This window comes from Chrysochloris asiatica, unplaced genomic scaffold, assembly GCF_000296735.1.
Source record: "Chrysochloris asiatica unplaced genomic scaffold, ChrAsi1.0 scaffold00289, whole genome shotgun sequence".
Lineage (NCBI taxonomy): Eukaryota > Metazoa > Chordata > Mammalia > Afrosoricida > Chrysochloridae > Chrysochloris > Chrysochloris asiatica.
In genome coordinates, this window is record NW_006408807.1 from 157911 (window position 1) to 167803 (window position 9893).

The 9893-nt window shown below is 40.1% G+C and overlaps 1 protein-coding gene across 1 annotated transcript in view; it reads right to left on the reverse strand.

The window, feature by feature from the left end:
* Nucleotides 1-9893, reverse strand: part of FAM21A (family with sequence similarity 21, member A) — a 122557-nt gene that overhangs the window by 27106 nt on the left and 85558 nt on the right. The window contains exons 18-19 of the mRNA XM_006874613.1: nt 9737-9839; nt 1487-1639 (exon numbers count right to left, since the gene is read on the reverse strand). Coding sequence (XP_006874675.1) covers nt 1487-1639; nt 9737-9839 — 256 coding nt within the window. The remainder of the gene's footprint in view (nt 1-1486; nt 1640-9736; nt 9840-9893) is intronic.

Genomic DNA, 9893 nt, shown 5'->3' on the forward strand with positions numbered 1-9893 from the left:
TCAATCTTTTCTCCATTGATAATAATGTCCAGTGGTGAGGATTTTTGTTTTCTTTACATTGAGATGCAATCCATACCGAAGGCTGTGCTCTTTGATCTTTATCAGTAAATATTTTAAGTCCTCTTTACTTTCAGCAAGAAAGGTTGTATCATCTGCACATCACAGGTTGTTAATGTTAATGCATATCGCAGGCTGATATTTACAACAGATAAAAACAGAGAGGCGTTTGTACTGCCTCACAGACATCAGAATGTGGACTATCTAGATTCACATAATCCCCCCCCCCCAAAGTTAAAAAGGTTTTAACACTTGTACTACTACTTGACATTGACAGTTCTACTAGACCATTTTTAACTGTCCTGTTGTTGTTAAGTCACACTGAGTTTGTTCCAACTGACAACAACCCGGTATAGGGTTTCTAATGAGCAGCTGGTGGGTTTGAACCATTGATCTTGTGGTGAGAAGTTCAGTGCTTATGCTCCAGTGCCACAGTATTGTATGTTTACTATGTGTGTATTTATATATGTTATTGTTGTTAAGTGCCATGGAGTCAGTTTCAACGCACAGTGACCCTGTATAGGGTTTCCAATAAGCGACTGATAGGTTTGAACTGCCGACCTTGTGATTCAAACTGACCTATGGTACAGAGCTTATCCCACAGTGCCACATCAGGACTCCTCAATACTTAGTATGTGTATATTTAGGAGTCCTGGTGTGGCGCTGTGGGACAAAGCACTGAACTGCAAGGTCAGTTTGAACCACAAGGTTGACACTTCCAAGCTGCTTCTTGGAACCCCTATACAAGGTCACTATGAGTCAGAACTGACTCAAGGCACTTCATAACAACAACATGTGTGTATTTATACACACAGAAAATATAAAGGAAGGATCAGTGAAAATCCTCTTAAAACTGGATTATTCATTTTCACTCAAGGATAGGTTTTATTGTTGTTAAGTTTCACTTAGTCGGTTCCAACTCATAGCTACTCTATATGATTGCTGAGGCAAGAGCAAAAAGCTGCATCTTTCTCAGGCGGAGCTGCTGGTGGACTTGAAGCTCTGACAGGTGGTCAGCAGTTCAGGAGACTGGAAAGAACCAAGGGTAATGCAATAGCTACAGAAAAAAGAACAACTCAGAAATGGCAAACATATGAAGAGAGAGATCCAAAACAAAAAACTAAGATGTGGAAAGAGAAAGACAAAACAGACACCCACAAGACACGATGACAACATGCAGAAGGAAGAACATACATCACTATGTGCATGCACTCCCACAGACTAAAGAGCAGGTGCAGGTGGTAAAGGCTCCCCGGAACAGGGGAGAGCAAAAATTGTCTTTTTCACAGTTTTCAGTGTATTAAAATTTTTCTACAGACAAACCCTGTTATTTTCATGTAGTAGAAAATCTTAGTGTTTATGTCTGCTTCTTTTAAAACAAGACATGAGACACAGATATTAGCATATATAAGAAGAAAAAAGTGTCCACCTTTTCTGAGTCCTCAACAGCTCTCTCGGCATCTGATAATCCCAGGTCACTGGCAATATTCTTGTCCATAGACTTCGATGCAAATGATGCCTCCTTCTCCTCTTCACTATCACGGAACAAAGAAGGTGGTGCCTGAGCAACTGTCTCTTTTTTCTACCAAAAGAAGATTAATCAATGTCATGAAAAATAAAAAATTATATCTGACTGAAATAGCAAGAAAAAAAACCACACTTTTATTTAGTATATTGGCTAATATGGTGGCGGGAGAGTGGGACAAGGACAGTGAAGCTGGCACACGCAAAAAAACTCAAATAATCCCAGATAAATCAACAAATAAAACCTTGGTCCTATAGAGATGGCAAGTCATCGTTTCTGTCAACATCCTCTGCAAATCTCCTAGTCTCTGCCAAGCCCTATACTGTCCTAGCTTAAGCCCTTTTTCTGCCATATAGTTACTTGTCATTCCTCTGTCTCATCCCTCTGACATTTTAAATATCCCCCTCACACTTAGCTAGAGCTACCTTGCTAAAATAAATATCCATCCACTTCTTGTTGCTGTTGTTAGGTGCCATTAAGTGGGCTCTGAGTCACAGCATGAAACACCCCCTGAGCCTGCACCCTCCTCACGTTGTTGTCACTACACCGAAGCCCACTGCTGCCTGCTACTGTGGCAGTCCATCTTGTTGGGATCCTCCTCTTCTTCACTGACCCTGCATTTTACCAAGCGTGATGTCCTTCTCCAGGGACTGGTCCCTTCTGCTAAAATGTCCGAAGTATGAAAGATGATGTCTCATCATCCTGGCTTCTGAGGTGCATTCTGGCTGTACTTCTTTCTACATAGATTTGTTTGTTCTTCTGGAAGTGCGTGGTACTTTCAATATTTTTCTCCAATACCTTAACTCAAATACATCAATTTTTCTACAGTCTTCCTAATTCATTGTCCAACTCTCACATTCATATGAGGCAATAGAAAATACCATGGCTTGGGTCAGGCACAGCTTAGTCCTCAAACTGATTTGAATCTTTGCTCTAGAACACTTTTAACATGTCTTGTGTTACAGATTTACCCAGTGCAATATGTCATGTGATCTCCTGTTTTGTTTTTTCCATTTCCATAATACTTTATTCAAAAATGATAAGGCTCTGTAGGAACAAGGAACATTCTAACTCGGAAGAGGAAGTTGAAATGTTTTACAGTTTTAAGACAAGGAGGTCTGTCAAATTCCAACATTTCTAAAAATATGAAGAGGGATTTCTTTTTATGCAGATTAGCAGTCATCGCTCAGGTAGTTCACATTTTATCCACAAGGATAAAAGAGAAATAGTTAGGAATAATGCCATGTGTAGAGTTGATGCACAGCTTCCAGGGACAAGTATCGGTGTAGAACCCAGGCATTCTCAGGTTGTTGATGTTGTTTTCACTGCTGTTTTCTTGAGTGTTGATTATAGGTCCAAGCAAAAGAAGTCTTTCACAACTTCAACCTTTTCTGCTTTATTATGATGTATTAACTGGCTCAATTGTGAGGATTTTTGTTTACATTGAGGAGCAATCTGTACAGAAGGCTGAAGTCTTTGATCTTCATCAGGAAGTATTTTTAGTCCTATTCACTTTTGGATTATTTTATCCTAGTCCTAACTCTGACTGTTTGGATTAAGCAACTATTATGCATGACAGTCAACAGATACTCACCACATCCTTACCTTCATCTGCACTGTTACTGTTGTTGCCGCTAGGTGCCATTGAGTAGATTTTGACTCACAGCAACCCAACACATAATAGAACAAAACACTGCCCAGTCCTGTGCCATCCTCACAATCTGTTTTGTTTGATCATTATTGCTGCCATCTCATTAGGGATCGTCCTTGTCTTTCATTGACCTTGTTTTTCATTCACTTTGTCAAGCATGATGTTCTTGTCTAGGTACTGGTCCCTTCTGAAAATACTTCTGAAATACGAGAGATGAAGTATCACCATTCTTACTTCTAAAATGCATTCGGTCTGAACTTCTTTTAATACAGATTTATTTCTTTTCCTAGCAGCCCATGGTACTTTCAATATTCTTGGGTAACATCATAATTCAAAGGCAGTCTTCCTTAATCACTGTCTGACTTTCACATTTACATGAGGCTAATTAAAAATACCATGGCTTGGGTAAGGTGCATTTTAGTACTAAAATTGACATCTTTGCTTTTGAATACTTTAAAGAGGCCTTTTACAGCAGATTTACCTAATGGAATACATCATTTAATTTCCTAACTACTGCTTCTATGATTATTCACTGTGAATCCAAGCAAATGGAAATCTTTGAAAACTTGAATCTTTTCTCCATTTTCTAGTATGAGGATTTTTATTTTGTTTACATTGAGAAACAATCCACATTGAAAGTTGTGGTCTTTGATCTTCATCAGTTAGTGTTTCAAGTCCTCTTCCCTTTCAGAAACAAGGTTGTTTCATCTGCATATCACAGGTTCTTAATGAGTCTTCTTCCAATCCTGATGACATGTTCTTCTTATAATCTAGCTTCTCGGATTATTTACTCAACATACAGATTGAGTAAGTATAAAAGTGAAAAGCTACAACCCTGGCGCACCCCTTTCCTGGTTTTAAATAATTTGGTAGCCCCTTGGTCTGTTCTAACTACTTCCTCTTGGTCTATGTACAGGTTCATGAGCACAATTAAGTGTTCTGGAATGCCCATTCTTCACAATGTTATTCAAACTGTTATCTTCCACAGTCAAATGACGTTAATGAATAAAGCACAAGTAAAGAGCTTTCTGGTATTCTCTCTGATTTCAAACAAGATCCATCTGAAGTCAGAAATGATATCCATCATATATAATCATCTGCACTATTCCACCCTAATTTCTTGCCATTCCTTACACCAACTATGCACTTTCACACTCTCAAGCTTGCTCCCCTCACTGTCTTATAGAGCACATTTTCCTCAATTTTCAAGGTCCAATTGAAATGTTGTGACCCATGAAGCTTTTCCTGGCCCCTTCAGTAATTATCAGTTGCTTCATTAATAAGCATATTATTTATATTTCACACCTTAAGGTCAGCGGTTCGAAACTACCAGCTGCTCCGCGGGAGAAAGATGAGGCTTTCTACTCCCGTAAAGATTTACACCCTCGGAAACCCTGTACAGGGTCGCTATGGGTCGGAACCGACTCGACGGCACTTAACAACAACAACAACAAGCCCTTACTTTACTAACTGAAATAGCTATCACAGTTCTGTTACATCCGTTGGCTTGATGGAACCAAACTGTATATTTCCATGGCCAGTTTCATTGTTTAGTAGTTGCATAATACAAGTTTGCAAGCACTCAAGCCCATCTCTCAGCCATTCCTTATCTAGGAGACAGAGATTATCCAAATTAGGTATTTGATTTACCTACAATTATCAGCATCCCCAGGCAAAGTGATTTATCAAACACTTTTGAGAAAAAAACTACCATACTAACAGAAATGAATGGTATGAGGAAGAAAACGTTTAAATAACATCTAAACCAAGTTGAACGAGCCCTGGCAGCATAGTGGGTTACAAATTGGGCTGCTAACTTTAAGGTCAACATTTCAAATCTACCAGCCGCTCTGTGGACAAAAGATGAGGCTTTCTGCTCATGTAAAGATTTACCACATCTGCAAACCTACGTGTCGATAAGAGTCGGAGATGATTCCAAGGCACTCAACCACCACCAAACCAAGCTGGGACAGAAGACTTAGGAAACCTTAAGGGCAATACTAGTTATGGTAGAGGAAAAAAGTGAGGAATGAAGTTAACAAGAGTGGGAGGTAAGGGAAAATATAAGTAATGTTAGGGAGAAGTCCTTAAAATGTGAAATTATTTGAACTTGATGTAAAAGAAGACATGAATTTCAGAAAAAAATATCTTGGAACGCTGAAAGGTTTAAAAGGAAAATAAAACTGTGCAATGTGCTAGATTCACTAAAAATGATCTAGGTTAAGTCCAAGTTGATTGGAGTAAAAAAGACACTTATATACAGGGAGCTGTAGTGTCCCTTCATATAAGAGTGGTTCTTAAACCTAGAAGAAAACCACCCAAACTACTATAGTTTTATATCTTCCTAAAGAAAATCCAACTCCTCTCTTTACCATAAAATTTAATTTCTTAATAACTTACCATAGTCATGTTTTAACTTACTTTAAATTAGCCTAAGGTCACTACACAAAAACTCTTTTTTTCTACTGTTCTCTAAAGGTGATTATAGTTCACAAATGGTGAAAATCATGTGCGTAGTCTATTCAGATACTTAGATGTATATCTTGGCCTTTTTGTTTAACCATCACAATTACCATGTGAATAAGGAGTGTTCCGACCGCAGAGTTGGTTCTGACTCATAGCGACCCAGCATAGGATTTCTTAGGCTGAAAATATTTAGGGGAGCAGGAAACCTCTTTCTCCCACAGAGATGTTTGTAGATTTCAACAGCTGACCGCAGGGTTAACAGCCCAAACCATAACCTAGCTCCATTATGATGGAGCACTACCAGCTCCATCATAATTACCATAGGCTGATAAAAGTTTTATATTTCTAAAGCCTTCAAAATTTACTAAATTATTTCTTATTTATGAAGTTACTATTAACAGTTTATAAAGGAAACAAAATAAAATCTGACTCTTCTAAACCATGGAGCAGGCCTAGATGATGCCAGGAAAGGATTGAGCACTCAAAAGGAGAAGCAGTAAGCCCAGAGCCCAAGGAAGGCCACATGCGTCACACTGCTGAAAAGTTCTAGTTCAAGTGTATGAAAATAAGGTGAGGAAAGTGTTATTAATTCTCAATAGGCATGTGCTGGGTCTGGGGAGATTTCATAAGTCAGATCGACATTTATATTAACTCTAAAAACACAAGGACTTTTCCAGGAAAAAGAAGCAACAGCTTTCTTCAGATATACCCTGGAGCAGGATGAGCTACCTAAGTAACAAGAGCATAGAGTGGTGGAGGCTGAAAAGGCTGGGATGTGTTTGAAGAAGACTACAGTCACCATTGTGGGCTCAATTGTGGCATTTTAATTAGATTATGAAATGACTAACATGTTGGGGTTTTTTTGGTTAGTTGGGGGTTTTTTTAGATGTGTTTTTAAGAGAATTATGGAGTCCTGGTGTGGCGCTATAGGAGAAAGCACTGGATCTCAAGGTTGATTTGAACCACAAATTTAGTGGTTCAAACTCACCAGCTGCTCCTTGGAAATCCTATATAGAGTCGCTATGAGTCAGAACTGTCTCTACGGCACTTAACAAAAACAACAACATGACAACAACAAGGGCACTAGATTGAAAAGAAGGTACATACACAGAGAGGCTAGATACGAATTGATCTTTAGTCAAGGCTAAAGATGACAAGGAAGCAGTCTTGGGAAGAAACATCTCTGGCATAAAACTAGCAGGACAGGCTAACTGATTATCAGTGAATTAAAGTTATGGATTGAATTGTGTACCCCACCACCACCACCAAGTATGTATCAACTTGGCTGAGCCATGATTCTCAGTGGGTTGATAGATATTTAATAATGCAATGTGCAGTTATGCACGGAGTCCTGGTGTGGTGCTGTAAGATAAGCAAGGGACTGCTAACCACTAGGTTGTTGGTTCTAACCCACCAGTCGCTCTTCAGAAACCCTATACAGGGCCACCATGAGTCAAGAAACAACTCAACAACACTTAATATAAGCAAAAGCTGTGCATACATCCCCCATGATGTGAAAAGTCAGTGAGAAGATCAAGGGTAGAATGCAACACACAGCCCTGATGGATGTAAAGGGAGCTTCCTATGGGGACGGCCTGTAACACCTTTTGCTCACAAGAAATAAAAGGAGAAGAGAAGTGAGCAAAGATCAGAGGGACTTAATACCACCCAGAAAAAAGCCCAGAGTAGAACACATCCTTTGGACCTGGGGTCCCTGCACAGAGAAACTAGACCGAGGGGAGACTGCTGGCAAGACACACAGAGCTCTCCAAGCAACGCTGGGCCGGCAAAGCTGAAAGGAGCCAACAACAACAAAAGCTTCTCCCGAGAGCCTGCCTCCAGAACTGAGAGAGAAGAGATCTGTTTGTTAAAGGCATTCCCTTGTGGTGTTTCTGTTACAGCAGCAAGGGAGAACCACAGTTCATGTGTCCCACTACTGTCTACTACAGAATACACAGCAGTAAAAAAGAACTAGAGCTGTTAGAAACAAAAAATGTGCTGCTGAACAAAAAAAATGTATGATAATCTCATTTAAATTAAAAAAAAACATAACCAAAACAAAAAACCAGTACAAACATATGTGAATCTCTAGAAAGAGGTCTGAAATGACAAGTAACACATTATTACCAATGACTGTCTCTTGGAAAGAGTATACAATGGGGACTTTTACCTTTAATACATTTTTAAAACATCTTTTAAAAGAACATGTTCATAATTCACAATAAAAAATTGAAAAAAAAACCGTTAATTTATAACTATATAATTAAAAATAAACTTTAATGTTCAGGAGGTATTAAAGGACCTCTGGTAGCATATTAAAGGACCTCTGGTTACGAGTTGGGCTGCTAACCTCAAGGTCAGCAGTCCGAAACTACCAGCCATTCCTCGGGAGTAAAATGAGGCTTTTTACTCCTGTAAAGATTTACAGCCTCGGAAACCCCACAGAGGGTCGCTATGTGTCAGAAGTGACTCTACAACACAGAAGCACCACCCCCAAAGGTAACCACCACCAGCCTCTAAAAAGAAGGAAGTTCTCTGTTGCTCTGCTCCCAAATTCCCCTTTACTGCATCCCCAAGATGGTGGGGTGTCAGAGACTTCCTCAGGGTCACCAGGGTAGGAGGGGCAAGGTCCCTCTTCTGCCCTTCTGGACTCCTGGCTGATCCCAAATGGAAGGAAGACTGGAAGCTTATACCTCTATTCCTATGTGGCACATCTTTCTGCTTCTAACACATTTAATTACATTGAAGTGGTTTAAGGTTGGAGTTGAAAGCAGTCTCGGCAGGCTTTGGAATCTGCTTGATCTTGGCCTTTAGGGCTAGCCCAGCTCAGGTAAAGGAGGTCTCCACAGGGTTTAGCCTATGAAGTTCTCAATTTCTCTTTATGGCTGCTGGCAACTGTCAGTTGGTGACAGAATATTATTTCATCTCACTTTGCTCCTTGTGCATAAACTCACATCAACCTACACAGGGAATACACTGGGGAGGGATAAGTGATGGGCCAAATGTCCAGTATGCCTCGGTTCCTGGACAAATACTATACTGCCACCTTACTCTCGCTCCTTACCGTGCATTTTTGATATAACTAACATCAAGGATGGTGTCCTGGTGTAGAGCTGGGGGTTAATGCACTGGACTGCAAAGCTAGCTTGAACCACAAGGTTGGCAGCTCAAACCCATCAGCCACATCTCCAAAACCCTATTTACACAGGGTCACTATGCATTGGAACTGACTCAATGGCACTTAACAACAAGAACAAGGATGGGTGATGCACTAAATGCATTCAGCTGCTAAACAAAATATTGGAGGCTAGCAAGGAAGAAAGCCCTGTCATTCCACCTGGGAAAAGTCAGTCCTTGAAGCCCATGGTCCTGCTCTGACACACAGGGCTTTGCCATGAGTCAGAATCAATAAAACAGTAATCATTCTTGTTGTCATAAGTAGGGTAACTGCATTTTTTAATTTGTGATTTGTGGCATTATGTCATTCAGACTTAATCATTAGAAGGGGACGTAGACTGTGGAGCCATTGAAGGCGTATAAATAAAAGGCAACCTGTCCTTGTGCAGCATCACCCCTGTTAAAAGGGATCACTTGTGCCTTAACAGGTCTAGTGCAGCATCAGTGGAATGGACATGCTAAAAAATCCCCTCTGAGACCTGAGACAGTGATCGCCTTGAAAACTCAAGACTCTAGTTTCTGATCCTTATGTTGCTGTTGTTAAGAGCCACTGACTAGGTTCTGACTCATAGTGAGTGATTCTGTATCAGGGTGTCCAGGGAGCAGCTGGTGGGTTTGACTTTCTGACCTTTGTGCTCCAAACCTACAGCACCACACCATGAAATGGCTGTATAATCCTTCCTGTAGGCTTTGCTTCATCTATAAAACATTACTACCCGATCCCTTTCTCAACTAGGCAAACGATATTTTCTGTAAAACTCAGCCTACGAAGTCAAGTTTTAAGAACTGATTCAGAAAGCAGCATCGTTCATTTAACATAACCCCAAGGGTATTTGCTGGGTCTAAGAGGCTAAGAATACCACTGTTGTCGGAGAAACGGATGTGGAAGAAGGGCCAAACAGAAAGCCTCCACTATCACCATCGTCTTCAAAGAGGAGCGACACTCTCTGGGTCTTCTTTTTGCTATACAAACAAACAAAAGGAAAAATTAAAGGCAAATCTAATTTTTAAATAACA